The sequence below is a fragment of the Nymphaea colorata genome, chromosome 1 (genome assembly GCF_008831285.2).
Source record: "Nymphaea colorata isolate Beijing-Zhang1983 chromosome 1, ASM883128v2, whole genome shotgun sequence".
NCBI lineage: Eukaryota > Viridiplantae > Streptophyta > Magnoliopsida > Nymphaeales > Nymphaeaceae > Nymphaea > Nymphaea colorata.
Window position 1 is genome coordinate 36,944,353 of NC_045138.2, and position 23,779 is coordinate 36,968,131.

Sequence of the window (23,779 nt, forward strand, 5' to 3'; positions counted from 1 at the left end):
CTTTAGAAACCGTGCATTTTCAATGCGTTTATTAAATTTCATAAACGTCCAGAAGAGCAAAGCCTGTACATTGATAGTAAAGCATGAAGAATGCATTCATGGAGACAGTTATTGAAAGTGGGGAGGGAGAACTTCTACAAGACATATTAGCCGAGACATTGTACACAATACCTAGTTCAGAACCGCAGTAAATGATAGTGGCGCTTAGCAAGTCATCAACAATCATAGAAAGGGTTGGTTTTCACTTGTATCGAGACAACAGATGAAGATTGCAGGCGCATGGCAAGACATGGACTGTACATATTATTAGTATATCACTATCCTCTGAGAAACCTCACTCCTTCCCGACAAAACTGTACAATAATATGAAGTGCAATATGGATATCTGAGGCAGGACAACAAAAGCTAGTGTCCAACCCTACATTTTCATAACACAAGGGACCACTGCTTATCAAATTTCAACAGAACAGCTTCACGTTGATCCAACTTATAAAGCCTTCAAAAAGGAATTATTGATGGTCTGGCTATCAGTGATCTTGGCTCGTTCAGCACCATCATGTTTTTGTCAGAATAGAAGACCAGCCTTGCACCTCAACCAACTCTCGGCATTGACATGAACACCCAGTAAAACCAGCAATGAGATACGATAGGCTTCACAGGACTCATCCATCTTGGCAGTCGGTGCAAACTGAAATGAGATAGCCCACTGCAATGAGGTAGCCCATCACTTAGGTTTTTGTCTACCATCAAACCGTCATCGACCCATTATCCACAACGTTCTGCCATCTTTACCTTCTCCGACTATAACCGCTTCCATGGGAAGAATGATGTTTCTGGCGTGGCAGGCCAGTCCTGCCTGCTCCATCCCACATGCCTCTACCAGCAGGTCTACTGACAATCCCAGCATTCGCCGGTGTCCAGTTACTAGGTTGGGCTACTCCACTTGGAAACTCCTCCTCTTCTCTGTCATTGTATTCCAGAATAAGCCGCTTGATATTCTGTTTCTCTTCCAACTCAGCTGCCTCCTTCTCCTTGGAGCTCTGAACAAGTGAACAATCCCGAGGGATGTACATGTGCTTGGTCTGCTGTTTGTTCCCTCTTTTCACAAGAACACGCACGGGAACCTTGCTACTGCCTCCACTTCCCTCTTCATCCATTGTTTCATCTCCACTCTCCCCATCCGCATTCCTTGTATGGTCTTTGACCCCTTCAAATACATTCATTGGTATCATCATATTTAGTGTGGGTCGGGCCCGTAATTCTAGCTTGCGTGACTCCAAACTCTCCTGAATTAGTGCCCGAAACTCACGGTCAAAATCAGCTTGTTCTTGTGGATCAATATCAACTGGCTTCTGCCTCACAGGGACATCATCATCCTCATCAGTAGCCGTGGGTTCACCAGCATCTTCATCTTCTTCTTCCTCTTCACACTCATCGTCATGATTCTCTGACTTGTATTCGTATAAATCTTCGTCATCTTGACCATCAGGATCAATGCTCCCACTTTCAGAATCACTCACACTGACTGCATCCTCAGGGCCCACACCACTGTCATCAATCCCATTTGAAGGTCTTTGGCCATTTTCTGTCATGGAGGCAGAAGGACGGATTGTGGATTTGCGAGGTTCTGTATCTGAATGCTTCTCGCTGTTCGCTTTGTCCATAGCAGCATTTCGATCATGCTCCTCTAGTTCAGTTAATGCTGCATTTACTTCTTCAACAGATGAATAGCGAGTCATGTTTGGACGTAAGTCTGCGAATAGGTCCTGAAATCATTACAAACGACATCCTTACTAAACCAAGATTAACGATTAGAAGTCTAGAACTATCAAAAACCTGCAATAGCAGCTACCTGAAAAGATAGCAAGGAGTTCAATATTTAATCAAAACAACAAAGCTAAAGAAAGCATATCAACCTTTAAAGCATATATATGTCATCACGTGTGTATGCAAAAAAACTTTGTTTGTGCTATTTGTAATTTTCTTGCTAAGCCTACATTCTAAGAAGTGGATGCAGGTGTCCGGTAGGTCAGAGTAAGTCTCAGACAGAGACAATAATATCCAAGCTCCCCTTTATGTTGACTTTGTCAAAGGTCTGCATCTTTCCAAGTTCTACATATCCACAAAAGAGAGAGAGAGAGAGAGAGAGAGAGAGACAGAAGGTCGAGTGGTTCAGAAGTACCATTTCAAAAAAAAAAAGAAACGAATTGTAGAAAGAGGAAAGCCAATGGGATCTCAGGAGTCCATCATGAACATACCTGACACTGTCTATTGCTCTACATTTCCCTAATGCATGACGATATCAGTTTCACATACTCAAATACTTGAAGGCTGAACGACTATTACTTTTCATAACCTTATGGCACCTTTTTCCAGAAAGCAAATCAAATGAATAATAAAAAACCAATGACATATTGAAAAATAATTATACATGGTCCTTTTACCATGTACATGTACATAACCACTCCATAGTTCATAACTAGGAAAACAGTTGATAAGGAGCAAAGCGTAGGAAAATCGTGATTGTCTAACATAGAAACAATAAAAATTGCATTAACAGCCAAAAACTTTTTAAGACAAACAACCGAGACAGACGAAATATGACCAAAGATTTTTGCAACTTTAAAAATTATCAAGATTATCCAACATAGAAACATTAAAAAAATGCATTAACGGCCAAACTTTAAGAGAAATCACGGAAGCAAATGAAAGTTTTTTGTAACTTTAAAAACCAAGTTCTCTTGGTGAAATTAAGCAAACCAAAAAGACTATAAATCTATAATATAAACATATTATAAGGTGAAAATGCAAATACCTGAATGTCAAATTCAATATCCAAAGGTATGGACCCTTTACTAAGAACATATCTTTGAAAGTATATCAGGAATTTGTCAAGCTTTCTCTTGGAAGAACCACGGTCAAAGTAGTGCCCACATGTCTGAAGAAGAGTTATTATCATCCTGATGCGGAAACAATCCTCAGGTGGGTCCAGTATGTCTTGCTGGTAGACAAGAAACAAGGTTACGATATTATCATAGACAATGAGGATGATGAAAAGGGAAATTCAGTTTGTCATTCATAACCAAAATAAACTGTACACATAATCAAGCAAGTTCAGAAAAGGAAAACCAGCAAGAAAGAGAAGAAATAATAACCACAAGCTATATGTAATTCACCTGACACTATGGAGAGAAGCACAGAACATAACCTTTGAAAATTCAAATCTGATAAACTACTCTCAGTGACATAAATGGAATGACATCTGAAACGCATTTACGCATTTTGGATAATGGACTGATGTCCACCCAGTTGGCTTCTATTTGGACTCTAAATGAAAATTTTAATTTAATTCTAGTTGAGATCAAAACTGTAATGATGTATTGTTCTAGATTCAGATCTAATATAGGTCTGATCCATTTGTGCAGCAAGTCATCATATTATAAGACAACCATCTTATTTTTCTATATTAAATAAGCTTCATGATGAAGTCACTGCACAACTACCACCAACAAACTGAAAAAATATATATATGTATAGAGGGGGAATGGAAAAATGATAGAGAATAAAAGAGCACATCGTAAATGTACACAAATAAGCACACACACACACAGAGAGAGAGAGAGAGAGAGAGAGAGAAATAACTATATCAATATGGAAGCAAAATCAGTCAGGTAAAAGGAGAGGGTGCATTCAACTCATTCCACAAGCAGCCATTTCAGCTAACTCAGCTGATCCTGATATAAATTGGTTATTTCTTAGTCAGAGGACCCAGAGTTACCAGGGGTTATCCAGCACAGAGAACAAGGCATGGTGAAGTAATAAATGTAGTGGTAAGCTAGCAATGGGTTCACGGTGATGTTCACCCTCAGTCACAGCCATCTTGCATTTCACTTTTCCTGGTAAATATAAGGACAATCCATATATATGTACATAGGGACTGTACTCCACATTTATCCACCATTCAGCACCGCCCACCAGTTCAGCCCTTTTCCGGCCAGTTTTTAGAAATCCAACTGTACAGATATATGTGCAATGTCCAAAACTATATGCATGTATAGATCTATCCTAAGGGATTAAAATGAATATTTTCATATTCAACAAAAATTGGGGCCAGAGGATCACACGATCACATGTACACATGGGATTCCAACATCTGTTTCAGGTATATAGATTTAGATATTCCAACCACACTTATCAGGCTCAATTTTTAGAAAAATAACACACACATATATGTGTGTGTGTGTGCATAGAGAGAAAGAGTGAGAGGCAGGAGAAACAGGCGAATACCGGACCACTAACGTTAGGAGAAAAACCAAATAGCTTGGAATAGATAATTAAAATGTTCTTATGTAATCTAACCCATAGCCACAAATATCGTTCTTCGATGATGTTTTTCTCGGGTATTTACTGGCACAGTTGTTTTTTTTTTTAGAAAAAAACAATCTCAAGAAAATCTTGGAGTTTTTTTTAAAAAATAAAAAACCAAAATGTTATGTAAAAATACAATAAATGAAAAAATGATAAGTATTATATTGCATTTAAAGAGGTCATGTTAAACACTTAAAACAAGAGGAAATAAAACAATGAAACAAAAGTTGAAAAAAAAAACTAAAAACAGAAAATGAAATAAAAAAATAAATGAAAAAGTCGCGTTAAATTCACGACAAATTCATTTTTAACATTCTTCAATATGTCACGATATTTTCCTGTTTTTATCATTTTCTTTGTTTTATTTCGTTAATATCGTAACTATCGGGATATTTGCTATGGTTGAACCTTATAGATATGATCTTTAGAGAAATTTAATAGGAAACGTATATTAGGTCGATCATTTTTTTTAGTTTAAATGTCTTTTTATTCATTAAAAAAAAAACTAATGACTCTCATAACATAAAAATTTTGATACTAGAAAAATCAATAATTCTCATGAAAACAACTTAAATTAAACTATGTTTTATACTGAATTACTATTTATATGCATGTTAGTGTTTTCACATTTTGTTCAAACTTCAAAGTATTCTAATATGAATTTAAGTGGCCTAGTTCCCTCTCTCTCGCGCGATATGTGTGTGTGTGTGTGTGTGTGTGTGTGATGAACTAAACAGTACAAAAAGTGTTGCAAAATAGTGCATTTCTTTCCTACCAAGCTAATCCATTAATCTGATAGCTGCAGGGTATGTATTTTTCAGTGATTAAGGGCCATCACAGCAGAAGTACAATGGATTGCACAATATAGAAAAAGCCACGCAAGGAATTAACAGTGAAAAGATCCAACCAGTAACAAAGAAATGAGGAAATATCAATCTACAATAGCATTAACAAATAACATGACAATAGGGAACGTTCGAAAGAAATTCAGAAGAAACAATTCCTGATGGACATGGAAAATGAAAGCATGCCAAGACCCTCACCTCGGAAGTCCCATGACCAAAAGTGATAATCAAATACAGTGTTTCAAAAATTACAGATGAATCAATGTGTTCATAATTGTACAGCTCTCCCAAAAACCGCATATGTGCAATACGCCGCTGCTGCATCCCATAATCATTCAACTCCAATCCAAGTCTGATTTCTTCCAAGACCTGTTAAAAGAATCTCTATTTCAGATTGCAATCAAGGCAGAATGACAAGGATGAACTGTGACGTGAATACTGAGAGCACCAGAAAATTTTGTGGCTGTAACTCAGACAAAAATGAAAAAAACTTAGAAAAATGAGCACCAACAGAATGGAGTTTATGAAAACATCCAAAATATAATGAGGAAGAGGCTCTCTGTCATGAGGCATGAGTAAAAACTGAATCGTCCTAAAAAATATTTCTAATTAAATTCAAACTGAAAGTAAATCAAAATTCCCACGTCACCCAAAAGTCAGAACAGATACACACATTTTCCTGTTGTAATATATACACCACAGTGCAATGGGCAATGGCTTATCTAATTCTAGGAACAGTCAATGGCCAGTTAAACCTCTTTGCACTTACATATCTAGGTCAGTCCACAAATACTTCACCCTTAACAAGAAAACTAATTTCAAAAGATAGTCCAAAATGCACATTCTTCATAGTAGCATACCATGGAGAAGAACCTCAGCAACAAAACAGACAACAAGACACCAGAATATGAACGGTATGAGATTAGGCAGTAAAGGGAAGCTGCAAAGGGTATTGAGGTGAAAGACGTGAACGACATTTACAATCCTGCCACTCTGCACCCAGAGTTCCAGCATCGTGCTTTCCTCCTAAAGTATGGTAGTGACCAGGGCTTACTCAGGGTTTACCTACCAAAATACAGGATTGTAAAACAAACTTGGCAAAAGTCAGGGGAGCGCTGCAGTAATGCAAACAGATAAATCTGTTAGGACTTTGAAGCATTTTATATTCATTATATTTTCTATAGGAGAATTAGAGGCAGCATATTTGATATGCATAAAATGAGGTATCCTGAAGTGTTTCCCAGTGAAAAAAAGGTAGACTTGTACAACGAGATCAAGAATTTAAATCTGTAGAAGTGGGTTAGCCAACATAGAGTGAAGCAACTATGCAAATTGGGATAACATTCATCATCTAAAGATTCTAAACAGGATATAGCTCAAACCCAAAACAGGGGCGAAAAGGGGAGGTGCAGGGATCTAGAGGCAAAATCATGGATGAAGTACAGAAATGAATGATACAAAGTCTCTTGCAGTTTAACAAGGAACACAACTCTTCCTTTTTCTGTTTTGTCATTATCTCCTCAAATGATAATCAACAACTGAGATCTCTAGTCCCCCACATTGATAGCCTTCACAAGGTTAACACATAGACAAGGTATTGGTCCATTAGAGTTCCAGAGTTCCTAACAGACCGCTCATTTCTAGTGTAACAAAACACACCCAACTATACCCACTAAGAAAGACAACCACAGAAGTGTTTTTTCATAAGCAAAATTAGAAGAATAAAACAAGTGACTAAGAAAATAGAAAAGGTACCTCATCAACAACTGCAACAGCAAAATCATCATGATAACGGCTCAGACCGGCAGTAAGCGATGCAATCAGATGAACTTGACTATATTTTCCTTTATGAACTTTCATAAAGCATTTTAAAATATATTGTTCACATTCACCCCATGGTAATTTGCGTAGTTGACGCAATATGTGCTCAATAGAAGATTTATCCAGGTCAGTGAAGATCAACTTCCTTATATACTGCAAACAATTAAACAAAAAAACAATTAGGTGCCCATAACAAGAGATTGTGGCAGCACGTTGACTTTTACTTACTTGATACAAAGGAGGGCGAACTTTTGAGACTCGAGCAGATCTCTCTGGTGGCTTGCACAAGTAGTAAGCATTTTCCACAAGAGTACTATGACGAGGATCTAAATTTTTAACATTCTTCAACCTCATCAATATCTCTAACATGTTGGCCATGCGTATAGTTGTTTCAGGAGATCGATAGAGGAAACGTCCACATGTTTCAAGCAGGCTACATGCAACATCAATGTTGTGATGGGTGAAATCGTCTAAACATGCCTGCACATGGAAAAAGATGTATTAAAAAGGGATCTCTAATTGTGTTCTTTATTTTGAAGAAAGAAGTCCTTTTTCTTGCTTCGACCGCTTAAAGTACCAAAAGGGAAAAGGAAAATTAAAATAGATACATATATAATGTATACAAACAAAGAATAGTATGAAGAAGTGAGATTGGATGATCACCATAACTGCCAAATTTCAGTCATTACATTTATCCTTTCAGAAGAAGTTATTGGATTTCAATAAAGAAACTAAAAGCTGTTAACAGGAGGTCAAACCAAGGTAGTGCTAGCATACAGTGAAGCAAAAAAATGGTTAACTAAATGGTCCCAAAAATTTGGATCCACTACTTTTATACTTATGAAGCTAGGAATCTTCAAGCCAGATCCTATTTAGACATTTTGCAATCCCTAGCTTCATATTCTTCTTAGATTTCATCATGCTTAGCTCCAAAATTCTGATAGACACAAGTTTTAGCAAAATTGGTATCCAATCAATGGCATGACCAATTTGTGGCAAGTGATAATACGGACCAACATAACTTTTTCTTTACGGACCAACATAACTTTTTCTTTCATATTAGTTAGTTGCAAAAATAAGACATGAGGACAGATTGGTTGGGAATTAGCAAATATCAAATTCATTCAAAAGACCCACCTTGATCAAGATGACCTAAAAATACAGTTCTAAGTGGGAGAAAAACTGCGAGAACGTACCTAGCTCAAGAATCTTGCATACAAAAATAGGCAAAAGAAGTTTCGGTCAACTAACATAATCATTGGCTTAAGCTGGACATCAAATAGGAGGGAGGAGTTACTTAGGAATTCCTTAATAATATAGGAAGGAAAGAAATGCACCAACCTTCAAACAGGTGAAAACAAGTGCTGGAGATGCAATTCGAAACTTTGCTAGCTCCCCGATGAACCTTATGTTTCTAATCTTTGTCTCAATGTTCATTTGATCCTACAATAACAAAGAGGAAAAGGAATAAGTCAAACAAAAGCAAGATAAAAACCTGATAAGCACTCCAACATCTTCAGTTTCTGCATAATCCATACAACAGGAAATTACTTCTGTTGCCATTATAATATACATGTAGAAGGGACCACTTATGAATGAAATACAAAAAAATATATAGAAGTAGAAAACCTCACGCAAAATCCACAAACATACAATGTAATAGCACCTATACAATGTCTATCTGGTTCAAAGGACAAGAGTAGAACATGTAATCCAAGATTCTTCCAAGCTCACATGAACCAATCCAAATGAGTTTGGGTTTTGGCTCTCTGACAAGAACAAAATGATCAACCTTCAAAATTGATTGGTGCAACAATAGGCGCCAAAGCCCTTGTAATTGTCAAACTTGAAAAGCTCAACACAATAGGAAAGGATCCAAATCCGTTCATGTGCCACAGTCTCAAAATGACCACGTATTTTTTGTAGTTAAATTTTGGAATTATTTTTCCTTTCTCATTGAAAGAAAAACCTTAACATGAAGATCTCAACTTCCATCACCAGGAGTGTTCACTACTGTCGGTGGAAGAATTCATCAAATTCCAGTAAACACAATTTAAGTTGACCAAATCAAGTACTTATGGAGAACCAACTAGCTCCTTTGAAATTCTTTCAACAATTCTAACAGACACCACAAGATATTCAAGATGCCAACAACAAAAATGCTGGTGATACCAATGTTATCAAAGGCGTAGTGTATCGCATATCGATCGGGCTGACCTATACGCCGTATCGTAAAATTAATTTTTTATTTTTAAAAAAATATTAAAAAATCATAAAAAATAGAAAAAATCATAAAAAATCCAAAAAAAAAGAAAAAATCAGAAAAAATCAAGAAAAATGTATTTAAAGGAACATTCATGTATATGAAGTATGAACAACACATTCCAAAATAAGAAATGAGACATTCAAAATAACATAATAAGCAATCGAAGAGAATTCAATTAGATCACAATTCATAAGTTCAAAAGTCAAAACATATAGTTATCATCTTTCATGATTCAACGATAATCCTCGTCAATCGTTCCCACCGTCCCCACAATGAGAAAGAAAGCTTCTTCACTGGCAAAGCTTGATGCAAATGGAGAAAATCTCTCCCTCCCACGTCTCTTGCAGTGTTTAGAAACAAGAAAAGAGAGAGAGAGGAGCGTAGCTTTTAAAAGAACCCGCAAAAAAGGGGCCCGACGGCCCTTTTTAATTTTTCTCCCGTATCGTACGATACAGGGGTGTATCACCTGTATTGTGCATCGAACGCGTATCGTATAGGTTTCTTCGATCTATATGATACGTATCTAAATATCAAAGGCAGGCGATGTGGACAAAACTAAAAAGAATGAGTGTCTATTTAGGCAATTTCAAAGAACCAGGAAATGGGAAAACTGACTAGGCAGTCAAACAATGAAACAAAAATCTGGTGATCCATCAGGATACAGAAACACATGCATTCAAGAAACAAGTCCCCATTGTTAAAGAGAAAACATAGGGCAATATCAAATGATAATGCATATTTATTCCCAAGAAACAAAACAATCAAACACAAAAAAACATCATCCTTCTGTCCAACACAATCACTTAGTGTAGTGAGCTGACAGGATCAACTTTTTGATACAGACATAGCCTAAATTTACTTCAAATGACCTTTTTATTTATCAGGAAATTGAATTCTTCTTCCAAAAGTTGCAATAACATAGCTGAGACATCCTTCATGCACGTTGATAGTGTTGCTACCATGCGAGAATAGTACGGCAACAGCTCTAGTGAGGTCCTAGGAACATTAAATAATGCTCGGACCAGTTTTTTTCTGTTTGATTTGGAATTTAAGTAGCAAAACTCCACCTGAAGCAGAAAAAAAGTTAGTACTCATGCAAATAGTTATTTATGACTAGACATGCAAAAGATGCATGCTTGCAGTTGGTACCGTCAATTGATCAATAAGGTCACGGCTCACGCAACCAGGAAGCCTTTGCAATAAACTGTCCAGACTTGTCCCATCAAGGCCTTTCACTTTGTCTTTCTCATTTTCACCTTTTCTCTCAATTGAACCTTCCTTTAGCTTTTCCTTTTCATCCTTATCTTTCTCCTTCTCCTCCTTAGCTTTCTCATCTGCTTTTGCTCCATGAGAACCTTCTGAATCCAATAAGACCTCTGCATTTTCTTGTGTTGTAGATCCCTGGTCCATGTCTGATGTTGAATCCTTCAAGTGCAACAAATAGAAACTCAGCAGTTGTGATTTAGAAAGCTGACATGTGAAACAAATCGCATCCAAAACCCCAAGCATCAAAGAATTTAAAGGCTCAGAATATTATTTTATAGATGACGTTTTGATAAGCTCTCAACACAGCCCAGGTGCCTTGCTTCAAAAATTAGCAGCTGAGTTCTATCACCTCCAAGAGATTCAACATTTCCCCATATGCACACCATCCAAAATGGGAATGCAGAAGATTGACACATCATAGTGAATTACGAAAAGTTTGCAACCATAGAATGATGAAGCAAAGTCAACAAAACAAGACAGTTGGAAAAACTACTCAAACCATGCAGTTGAGAAGTCCTTGATTTAGCAGACCTCATAACACTTCCTGAAAAAGCATAACTGAATTGATGGAGTACAGACCATTATTATTATATAAATGATGAACAACTCAATATCATTGTAAATTGTTTACTCAAAAGTCAAAACAGATTGCAGTAAGTACAGATATCCAAATCAACCATGAGCAAGGAACTTGAACCTTCTTCATGGTAAATTACTAAATTCTGAAAATAATCACGTTCTCAAAAAAGAAGGAATTAGTGACCTCTAAAACAGCAAAACCAGTTGCGTATGCAATAAAAGGAACTTTAGATATCTTCCAATACAGCCAGAGTTTCAGGGTGAATGAAGCAACTGAAGAGCACTTTGGCACTGTAATCAAGTTCATTAGACATTATGCTCCACTTTTTCTCCTTTATTTGGCCAATGGATGGTAATTGTTGACTATATCTAAACTCTTGTGATTAAATTCAAACGCTTTATGAATGTTATTGTATTATAATCCATGTGACAAATACTTTAGATTATTTGTTCTATTACAGCATTTTGCTATGGTGCAGGTTAACAAGTCTCCAACAAAACAAGAGCACAAATACCCTGTTACTAGTTGAAAGCTTACATAGCTCTTATAACGAGACAAATTAAGATAGATGGCCCACTCCAATAGGTCATAAGGTAATAGTTAACAACGTATGTTTCAGATGGTAGAGAAAAATCAACCACAAAGAGTTGTAAACATACTTAAAGTCCTACTAGTAGCAGCCCATGGGAAAAGAGAACTTTTGCAGCTGCAAAAAAAGTTCACTTGTTGAAGTGAGGCTTGTTCCTAGAATAACAGAGAACAGGCATTATAATTGCAGATGTCCCCAGTCACTTTAAGTTACCAGCATGGCTTGGTTTCTAAGAGTAGCATTTTATGAAGTTGGTGCCGAAAATCACAGGCATTCTCAAGGTTCACTTGGGTATTTCAAAAGTACTCCAAGGTCCAGAAGATTCCTTAGTAACTTAGAACTTACAATAGGAAAAAGTGTAAACTGATTTCCTTCAACTTCAAGGGCAGATAAGTGTGACAATCCCAACACCCAATGACCTATATTTAGCCTTCAAATCGCTTAGATTTACAATGGTAGGATAATTTACTGAACCCCAAGCAATTTTATCTTATAGTGGACATACAAACCAAGTAAGTGCTATATAAAGTTGTAAGTTCATTAGTTACCATTTTTCGCAAATTATATATGAGTGCACAAAGAAAGATGTACTAGTCAAGAACAGAGCCAGAAACAAAAACTCGAAGAAGCCTAGCTAATCAGCAGCGAAAGTAGATCAATGGAAAGAAATGAATGTAATCTACAACCATTCCACAAGTATTCTTAACAAACCAGCAGAAACAAACACACCTGTCTGGGAACAGATTGAACAATTTAAAAAAGGTAGAACCTACGCCTATATTATGATTTATGACAACTAGTCTAAGGCCAAATTTTCTCCACATCTTGAAAACTTGTTCAGGTATAGATGTTTAATGGCTTAACTAGAACCCTTCAACATAAGGAAGTTTTTCCTAAATTAACGAGTTTTAAAAACAGTGTTGTAATTGCTATTCTTGTTTGCTTAGATGCCTAGACTCTAGAGCAAACACACTGAAAGTGCAGTCCTTTCTTCCTACAAAAGATGCCAAAAGCAACAAGCAGACGTGATGCTGGAACACAGAGGCCCACAAAGGCAGTGATAAGAAATTAAACCTGACAAAATAATCGTGGAAGGCTAAAACAATCAGATGCAATGGTCATTACCTGTTGTTGCTCCTGTGGCTTGGGAGATCGTTCACTTGCTTTAGATTCTGCTTCTCCCAATAAGACAGCAGGAACAAATGCCCTGGACAAGCAGCAAAAGATTTTAATAAGCAACAAAAATCTGTGAAAGGCTGTTAAAGGATGCAAGAGAATGATGACCAAACAAAACCTACAGCTGATTATTTTACCATCCAAAATCTCTGTTTATTAACATTGTTCTAAATCACAACATGTGACCCATTGTTTAAATTTTAAACTTTAAAGATCAGATACAGAAACACAGTCTGAACCAAAATCTTTAAACTGAAGTAAGCAAGTCAGGGAGAAACTCGTTTTGCTAATACCTCAGATCAGGCAAACATTCATAGAAGGCTTTTGTGTCATCATCGTCCCATATAGGTTCCAGGGAAGACGATTCTTTTGCATTAGCTGCTGATCCAGCATCCTCACCCGAGGTTACCCTAGTTGTGTGACCATCCTCTGGCATCACTGGTGGTTGCATATCAAGAGCTTCTGCCAAACTACACAAATTCACAATATGAAATTAGACTTATCAATCACATGGATAAACAATGATAACCAAAATAGGGCAATATAAAGAAAAATAATGGAAATCTAAAAAATAACTGGTTATAAAGGACAGCTAAGTCATAATAAATGGTACAAAGAACAATTATTTATTTAATACATATATTTTTTAGATGTTAGAAAACCTATCAGTGTCCTTCAGGCTCACCTTATGCATAAATTAGCTTCATAGCAATTGACCAGAAGTTTGAAGCAAGAGTGAGTGGGACAGAACAGAAACTACACATATTGCCGTCTAGGAATGGCAATTCCCTCCACCCCACCCTCCCCCCCCCCCCAACACACACACAGAAAAAAACCCCGGATAAGTATATCTCACATGTTGAAAATGTAAAAAATCAGGAAAAAAAAGAATATATATGTGTGTAGATTGAATTTATAAGTGGAGAAAAGTAAAACTACTAATTTTTGAAACCCTAACAAAGCACACTAGCAAAGCTTTGGGCTTTCCAGTGCTACCAACAGACCACATTTTCATGTTTTTTTTTTCACCTTAAAGAATTTGACATTTTACATTCATTCACATGGATAGATCAGATTTTCATGCTTTTTTCAATCTTATAGAATTTGACATTTTACATCCCATTGGCATGGTTATATTTATAAAAGCAACATACTAGATATAAACCACTTAAAAAAATTCCAGAAAGAGACCTAATTCTTCTCTCAAGGAAAAAAATGTTACATATGAATTGAACTCAAATTTTCAATCTTATTGCAAAATAATATGTTAAAAGTTGCATGACATCAAAGTACTTTACAAATAAGCTCAGGCATTCGGCAAAGCAAACCATGAAGAAGGTAAAAAAAGGCATCAGGTTTCTTCGCCTCCACATAAAGACAAAAGTAGGAAAGCCCTCTAAAGGTGCAATCAAATTCTAAATGGAAGAAGGCAATGCAGAAATAAAAACAGATGTTCTCGTGCCTAATTAGTCAGCCAGTCCACCATTCATTAATAACTAGACAATACAAAAGTACCATAAACACATAACCATTGCAGGAAACATAACCCACTCAGAGATATAAATAAATAACATGTCTGCGAGCATGAGTATGATGAAAAGAAAGAAAAGGGGAAAAGGGTTACATAAAGAACCTACGAAGAAACACCGCGAAGCAGGTGGTCATAGGATTTCCGCAGCTTCTCATACGAGGTCACATTTTCCTCACTCAGTTCTCCTTTAGCATTTAAGATCTTTGAATTCTCTTGTTCCATTTGACGAAGTGACTGGGGAGCATTAGACAATTAAAAAGACACGTAAGATAACGCACTAACTAGAGCAGTTGAAGACTTTATAGCATTACATATAACCCAAGGAAATTCAACAGCTTACTGGTGTACACGTACACACTTTCATAAAGCATGTGGATAATGCATTCATGGATGCATATAAATACAACAGTCACAATGAGAACAAACAAAAAAGAAACTCTTACTGCATGTTCTGATTGAAGTAGATCAGTTGCAGAATCATAATATGAAAAAACTGCCTTGCGAAAAGCCTTCTTTTGGTCTGCTGTAATGTTGAGATCCTTGAAACACTGTCACAAATGAACAACATAAAATTTAAAGATATTCTCATGTTTTCTGGAAAGCAACACATAGTTCTCGCTCTTTTTGTTATGCTTATTACTTGTTCCAGAAAGCGTTAGACCATAATCAACAGCTTCAAACATGCTACATTGCTTTGTTAATCTAATTATATTACTATATAATATTATAAATTTAAGTGTCAGACATGAAAACCCAAGGCACTACAAACTACAAATTTGCATTGTCTACACTAAATTGGCTTTAATTGAACATAAATTCAAATGTCAAACATTTGGTTTCACCAAGAAAATAATATGTAGGAGCAAATTATCATTTAATAGACTTGAAAGGTAAGTGGAACCTTTACATTTCTAAGTGACAGAGAGTCTGTACCTCTTCATTTATATCTTGTCCTGATTGAGCAAGTCCAAGAAAAATTCTTCCTTGACGAGCAAAACTGGCAATTAGAGATAGATGCATCTGTGTAGTGTCTCGGTCTTTTAGATGCTCCATGCTGGCTAGATCCTTTATAATATTCACAAAAATACTGGTGTCCTCTGTAACCCCAACGAAATAGAGCTCCATAAGAAGTTTTAATGTATTCCGCTTCTTCAAAGCCCTCGAACTTTTATCTCCATCCAAATCCTCTCCAGATTTTGCAGGCAAAAACACTTTCAAGAGCCCTTGAATCAGACTCGGTGAAAAATCCTTGTACCTTTGATGGAGCAACGAGCATATCTGTGAAATTGAAAGGAAAAAAAAAAATTGAGTAAGAGAAACTGAGAAAAAAAGTACGAACCACCCGGTGCAGGTTTTGGACACTTTATCACTTGCTAGTCTCCAAGTTCTGAGAGACTACAGAGAACACAGCTAAACTATTGGCTACATTAGAAGCAACAGAAAATATACTTGAAAGTTGAAAGTCAAAGACAAGAAGTAACCAAAACTGCTACAAGGGCAATATTGAGTGCAACAAAGAAAAGCTAACAGACAAAAAGGAAACAGACTGAGAAATAACCACTAAAGGCAAACAGCATCACGAACATGTAAACTCTATCATATAAATAGTTCCCACAGGATTACCTGGACAGCTGCTTGTATGTCTGAAGTTCGGAGCTTGGCATCACATATAGCTGCAACAGCCTCACTAACGAATTTGCTCAAGTTAACTGCTTTTAACTCATCTATAAGTGATTCTCGTTGCTCCTCATTGATCTGTTTCAGCTTCTTTATGGCAGTAGTATTACGTTTTATACTGGAGTCTAGAGTCCTCAAAAAGCTTGAATCTGAGAAGAACTATCTTTTTTCAGAAATCCAATGCAAGAATAAATTATCAAATATGTGAAACGAGGGAGTTACATTTTCTGCATCATAAAGGAACACAAGCGATGGAAGAAAAAACTAGATTATTATAGAAAAACAAGTGAATAAAAAATGGAAGAACCCAAGTACAAAATGCAGACTTTCAGTGCCCAAAACAACTAATTGTCATAACTTGGTTAGAAATCCAATACTCCTGAAGAACACTAAATCACATGGGTGTGGGGTGCGGGTGCTGGTGTGGGGGCGAATGTGGCAATTTTCAAAAAAAATTAGGTGCAGGTGCAGGAAGGATGCATATATATGTGGGTGTATATATGTATATAAACCATTTGTTACTATAGTTGATTAATTGTTTAGTATTGTTATTTGTCTACATTTACATAGAAACTTTTTGTATGGTCAGTTTTGGCCCGGTTCGGCTAACCAAACTGGATACATTGTGCCGGAGAAGCACAGGCACCAGCATTGGCACGGGAGCGGCAGCCATTTAGAAGCCCCCATGTGACATAGGAAGAACATGTATTGTAAACGTCTTACCACAAACTGCACACAGAAATATAATTATTTTGGAAAATATATACTATGTCTGTTTGATTTCACCTTTTATGCTTTGTTATTGTATTTCTTGGTAAATACATGGATACCCTTTCAATTGATATAAGTTTTTTATGATAAAACAAGCAAAAGATAAAAATTTCCAATAACTCCATCGATGAAGGCGAGTGTTATTTTGCATGTCACTTCCATTCCTAACTAAAGTTCCAAAACGTAGTAACTCTTCGAGGAGCAAGCATCTTCTATTACCTAGTCTAATAAATAATAATCTTTCAACAATGAGAACCATTCACTGGACAAAAATTTGACAAGATAAATGGGGAAACCTCCAGTGATGTGCAGTAGATAATATTTGGCTTCGCACAGCAGAAAATAAGTAAAAACATAAGTAAGTTTTCTGTTTACAAATAAAATTAATTTCACGTATCCATGTAATGACTTAGAAATGCTTGCCAGTGCCCCCATTACAGAAGCCTTAAAAGAAACAAAAAAAAAGGGGGGAGTAGCAGTGAGCTATTTTATCAACATAAAGATGTTCAAATGAGACAAAGAAATTGCAACCTATTTGCAGATTAATTATCCATTTAGAGATTGAATGCAAATTTTATAACAAGGCACCTGGCCTATCAGGGTTCAAGTTGCTTTGACGTAGAGCAACTTTCGCCTCAATTGACTTCTTAAGCTCCTCAAGACGTGCCACTGCCTCCTATAATAAGAAAATTCGGATATCATAAACCACTATGAACCACATCTAATATGGTATATATGAAATTAGAATTTATTTAAGGAAAAACACTGACAAATAAATGACTGCTGACTAAACAAAAGGCAATGAAATCAACAAACTCATAAATGCATCAGAGAGAAGCTTGTCAGAATTTAACAAGACAAGGAATATAACTTTAAAAAAAAGGAAGAAATAGCTGCAAATTGGACATCATAATGCAGATAAAACAGATTCTCACATACTTTTTTCTACTAATTTCCATGCTCTCCAATTGCTACTAGACTATTCCTCGGGAAAATCAGCAAACACCCAACCAAAAAGGACAACGGGTGCTTCAAGCATAGGGTAAAGTTGTCATATGATTCTAAGGTATTCAAAGTTGTGCTTCATATTTGGTGGCTTTAGCATTCCACCTCTTGTTTCAGGCATCTAATAAACACCAACCAGAATTCACCGCTCTATGAAATTTTAGGAGCACAAATTGGCATCTCCAATAACAAACTAAGAAGTCACATGCCTGATCAAAAGAGATAGGAAGCTGCATGACATATTGACATGGCATTGAAGATTACATCGTCCCAGCACATGTGTATAGATCGATAAAATGGAAACTATATAAACCATGCAACTAGGTAAAGCATGCTGCAACAACTTTTGTGGGACAGCCTTCACTTGAAAAACACTATGGTGTGGTCACTAAATTCATCGCACACTAGTTCTCAAAAAGCAAGTCAGAAAAAAGTACCTCATCGCCTTGTTTGGCATGACGTTCTCCATCCCCAGAGCATTCATCGTCAGCATGTTCCATCTCTGCACAATGTTTTTAAAAGTAACCTAATCAAAAATTGTGAAACGCATATGAAACAAATACATTGGTATTCTCAATCGAACTATCATTCATGCAGATGCAACAACATAAAGGAGAAAGAGTTACTAGTAAAAATTACAAATTACCATAATCCCAGATATGAAGATTCCCAATCACGTCAACAAAGGAACTATTCTAGCAACAAAAAAACATAACGACTAGAACATTCATTCACTTGTCAACAAAGAAAATGCTGCATTTGACACCAAGGGTCCTGCTCACAAGTGAACCATGAAAGTAGAGCATAGATTGAAACGTCAAGGCCTCACTACTGACATTAACTTGCCTGAATATTCATTAACTTAAACCAATCTCAACTATTTGCCGGGTCAAAACTCTATGTAGAAGTCACAATTCTGAACGACTGCCCAAACAATCAAAATTGAATATGTGAAACAAGAAACGGCAGCACAGTCGATACTATTAGACTGGTAAAAAAAAAAAACGATCAACAGTCACAAAATCGTACTCGAAAATATATTTAGAGTGCTACATGAAGTAGGCCAGACATAAGCAATCTTAATGCAAGCTAATAAAAAGGGTACAAAACTCATCAGACTGTCTCACCACAAAATTGATGATAGATGCCATTGAAGCAGAAAGAAGAAGAAAACGATCAACAGTCACATTTGGACTAGAAAAAGGGAGGGGCTAATCACCCAAAAAAGTTCAGTTTTTCTCAACTACGTGTAATTGCTTTACTCATTTGGACGACCACCAAAACATGATATTCTAATCCTTGTACAAAATTAAGCGTTATACCCCTAAGATCCTCAACCGATGAAAATGCACCATGACCGAGCCAAAATCAGAAAAACATTGAGAAAAACTCAAAGAATTCCCCGACTGAGCTTCGGAAAAATGTTTGCATCTCCGAACCTACCAACACAACAGAATTGCATGTCCACAAACCCAACACTTCATTGGATTTCACCAACAAAAGCGAAGGTCATTTTCAAGGTCAGAGAAACGCGAGTAGAGACCTCCTTGAGAACTGAACTCTCCAAGCCCATGAATATGGTCAATTGGGGCTGGAAACCCTAATGGGGACCCACAAAGCCCTCGAAATGACGGGCTCCCAGTGTGCCAGCGGGAAAAACATGCCAATGATGAGAGAGAACGAGAAAGACGGAGAGAGAGACGCTAGGGTTGAGAACGTACTCGGAGGGCTGCGAGAGAAGGCGAAGGCTTGGAGAGTTGATGACGATCGTGAAGAAGGACGCTAGCACTTTACTTGCGAAAAGGGCGAAAACGGAGAGGAGCAGCAAGAAGGGAGCACAGCAGCGAGGAGGCGCAACGTGAAGGAGACGAAGTGTGCCCCAAAGTTAATGCGGCAATTAACGTTGGATTTTAGTTCCGGTATTTTCATTGGGAAACCGCCTTGAATGAAAATTCCGTCTTCGACGCAGCCATTCTCATTTTCAGAAAATGGGAATGCAAATGTCGGACTCGTGTTTTCACTCGCACCAAGCAAACGCTCTCCTACTAAAATGTCATTAATTTAACTCAAAATATATATGTATATAATCTATCCTTCAAAGGCTGAGGGTTTTCTTTGGCTTCGCTAACCTAAACTGCGTTTTTTCATTTAATTTCTGTAGCTATTTTTAATTATTGTCTCTTTGTATGTAATCCTCGAATACATTTTGTGTGGGTTTTGGCCCTTCGAGCAAACTTGCACAAACATATGCTCCTTCGAGCATTATAGTGCAAATCTTCGTTACGTCATTTTCTTTGTTTTTTAGATTAATCTTTCCGAACTTGCGTAATTATTTTTGTGTTTTTCCATAGTTTATAAAGGCGATAAGCTATTTAGTTCGACCATTTTATGTCTCTCCTCCATGGGCTATTGTTGCCCATTTTTCCATTAAACAACTTGAATCACATTTTTGGTTGGATGGCGCAGTGTCTCATACATTTTTTGCGTTGGTTGGATAGGTAATAGTATAGAAGGTAACTCCTTGGTTCGAATCTTGTGGACGCTACTCCTCTTGACTGTGAATGGTAGGATCAGGAAATTCTAGTTGATGGGTGTGTCGTACTTCACTCGGATCTCAACGTAGTCCAGAACTCACTCTAAAGATAAGAAGAACTGAAAATTGAGAGAACTTTGGCTTCTTTTTTCAAACGATGGGTTGTTATCATCTTCCTCACCTGAAAAACTGCACACAATTTTTTTTTCCTGACAATATGAAATGTTCCACTTATGAACTATGATCCAGGAAGAGGCCATTGTTGTTATGGTTTGTTGTAGTAAGGAAAGAAACCCTGATGCTTTGAAGGCAAAACGCATTCCGCTTTTGAAATGTTATTTAATTTTAAAATTAATATTGTGTTTGCTTGGATATAGGCTTGCATCTAGCATGCATGCAGTGCCAGAGAGAGTGCATTGGTTAGGCACCACTCTCTTGCTTTTTTGCTGAAAAATGGATTTGCAAAGTCAGATGCTCTAAAAAAAAAAAAATGTTCTCAAATGAAATCTCGATAAAACTCAAAGGGATTAATGCATGAAAGCAATTATGACAAATCCATACTCGACCTGTGTTGGATCTCAGGGACCCTCAATTGCTTTGGAATTTAGAATACAAGAGTTCCAAGTTCCAAGAATTATTGATCTAAACATTCATTCTGTTAATTTCCTTTATTTCCAGTTTATTTCTTAGTTATTTAGTTTTACCTTTGATTTTTCCGAATGAATTTCTTATTGTTTTTACCCTGTACCTTATGGGGATAAAGGGTTGGACGCTTTCTTCTTCGCAGTGGGAAGCTCCGCTCACCCAGAATAAGTAAATATATTTCATTTACATGTAAATGCAAGTTGGATACAGGTTAAGGTTAGACCTGAATTTTACTATTGCAGGAGAACGTCAATTTTGGGTCTAACAAATGCATACTACTTGATTGCTTGGTTGCAATATTAAGTGACTTTTTAATCCGTTTGATGCAAACAGTGTATCATCATTATGTTATTGTTGAATGAAGTTCCTTGTTAAATATAATTTTTTTTAATATTTTTATGTAGGTCAAAGTAAAAATTTTAAAATTTACGTATATATTTTGTATTCTTTAAAAATCTGGGGGAGGGCCATGGCCCCTGCTAGCCTCCGACCTCCGCCCTGGCTCCTCATATCCTGTTATGCAGACTTCAGATTATCAAACGCATGAAGATTCTGGCATAACTGGCTTGGAGCTTAACACAGAGTATTATTGGATTGGAGCTTGCCTCCATCCTAATAATAGGATCTTGCCCAACCTACCCCCAAACAGGATCTGACCTGTGGTTGGGCAGAGAAAACCCAATTAACAATGTCTCTTGGTCATCTAAACCCATGTGCAACTGATGGGTTGGGTTTCTTATGGTTGTTTTGCCCCCAACAAACCATAATATCAAATTATTACGCAGATAACAGCCTTTAGCATCAATAAGAAGGGTGCACTAAACTGTTGAAAATGAAAACCATCCAGCTGCTAACACCAATATTGCAGTAATATGATAAAAAACAAGAGATATGTAGAAAACCTCCCAAGAATTCAAAAGAATAATGAACCTAAGTAGAATGTTGCTACAAATTAAGTCAAAGGGAAAATCATTCCAGATCCATTTAAGGCCAAAAAAAAGAAAAAAAAAATCACTTTTCTTATGGCAGTTGTTTGGATCCTCCCGAAGATCCAGGCAATGTGACTTTCACATTCTTAGCGACTTGCACTCGTGAAATTGAGGAAATTAAAATGATACAGTTCTATTCTCTCTCGTGAGTGCTACTACTCTAGACCAAGAGCGGGACATAGACACGTGAACATGCTTCCATGCCATTTGATGTTTTGATGTGGATATGAAATTGCATGTCTCCTGGTCACTGACCTAGCGATTGTTTTCATTATATTCTTTTCCAATCAATTTTCCTTTGGAATGTGTGCCGGATTTTCTACCAATTGTCGCTGTCCTAACTTTATTTGTTGCAGGCATGCAAAGTTGCTTTATTTGGCGTATTTGAGCGGAGTCGCGAGTCTACGCCTACTGGAAGCAAAGCCGGAGAAGAAGACCCCTTCAGTCTCCATTGGCCAGCAACAACTTCATTTTCGTCTGGATCGACGGCCTTTGCAATCTTTGTTTTTTTCTTTTACTTTGATTTCATTATGAATGTGGGCTAGACCTGTCCTCAGAACAAACACGACATGAATAATTAATTTTTTTCTTTGCCTTCTTCCACTTGGGAGGCTTAACTCCAGTTCTTTCAGTTTCAGTCAAGTAAATAATGATGCTATTAAACTCTACTATTCAATCTATAGCCATTCTTTTCTTTGTGTCTCGATCCCATATTAAGGAGTGAGGGAAACAAAAGTCTTTCTTAAGAGAAACAGGATGCAAAGAATATCGAGTATTAATTTCTGCTCTTCGTAGGCAGTTTCTACCTTAGTTTTAAACAGTGAGGATTTTCTCGGGCATAATGGGGAGAGTTTGAAAAAAAATATGGTAAATTAACAATAAAAAACAGGAAAAAAGTAAAATTAATGAAAAACTAATAAGATAACATTAAAAATAAGTAGATAAGAAACAAATAAAAATTAGAAAAGAATGTAGGAAAACAAACATTTTGGCATAAAAAAGGTGAAAAACGCCTTTAACGGAAAAAAAACAAGAGTTTTTAAACATGTTTTTTCATTCTGGCGTTTTTTTAAAAAATACAACGTATTTTTGCTGTTTTATTCAGTTGACTTGTTTTTTGAATTTCTAATGCTTTTTTTTCCCGAAAAACAAGAGTTTTTTGTTTGATAAATGAAGGGGCAGTCAGCCTCGTTTTTTCAATTATTTTGTTTGATGGCTTCTTTTGTCCCCAAATTATGTTCTTTTTAACCTCAACACGCCGTTTCTATGGTCCGTTAACGCTGCTCCTATTACGGATGCAATAAACGGTTGGATTCGGGTTACATTCCTTCTTTACCAAATTCAATTTAACCTGACTTTATCTAATCTAATTCAGATTTCAAACCCATATTTGAACCCTATTCTTCAATTCTTATATCAGGTCTGACTAACATAAGTTGGGACATTTATATGTGATTATGTGGGATATTTATCGTATTCCAGTTGGATACTGGACTCAGATTTAGAATCAGATGTAAAACTGCACAGCAAATCTGAAACTGATTAATAAGAGATCCGAACTTCATTTCAAGGCTCACAATCAGGGCGGTGAGTTTCAAGCATGCAGACAAAAAGTGCGCGGCCATTGGGAATTAATAAGAAAATATTGGAGTTCTATCACCGATAGTTGGTGAAGAAGGGATTGTAGTTGGCCGAAATAGTTGACTTGCTTTTCCCT

The 23,779-nt window shown here is 36.7% G+C and overlaps 1 protein-coding gene across 1 annotated transcript; it reads right to left on the bottom strand.

Moving 5' to 3' along the window:
* Nucleotides 1-70: 70 nt before the first annotated feature.
* LOC116256147 (regulator of nonsense transcripts UPF2) lies at nucleotides 71-19,903 on the bottom strand. Its single transcript, XM_031632387.2, has 17 exons — nucleotides 19,617-19,903; nucleotides 18,333-18,397; nucleotides 17,479-17,566; nucleotides 16,066-16,268; nucleotides 15,376-15,720; nucleotides 14,886-14,990; nucleotides 14,549-14,676; nucleotides 13,205-13,381; nucleotides 12,861-12,942; nucleotides 10,450-10,725; nucleotides 10,170-10,367; nucleotides 8,376-8,477; nucleotides 7,263-7,514; nucleotides 6,969-7,187; nucleotides 5,412-5,582; nucleotides 2,816-3,001; nucleotides 71-1,766 (listed from the first exon to the last, which is right to left on the bottom strand). The coding sequence occupies exons 2-17, from the start codon at nucleotides 18,393-18,395 to the stop codon at nucleotides 789-791; spliced, it is 3,573 nt and encodes a 1,190-aa protein (XP_031488247.1). The 5' UTR covers nucleotides 18,396-18,397; nucleotides 19,617-19,903; the 3' UTR covers nucleotides 71-788.
* Between the last annotated feature and the right edge of the window lie 3,876 nt (nucleotides 19,904-23,779).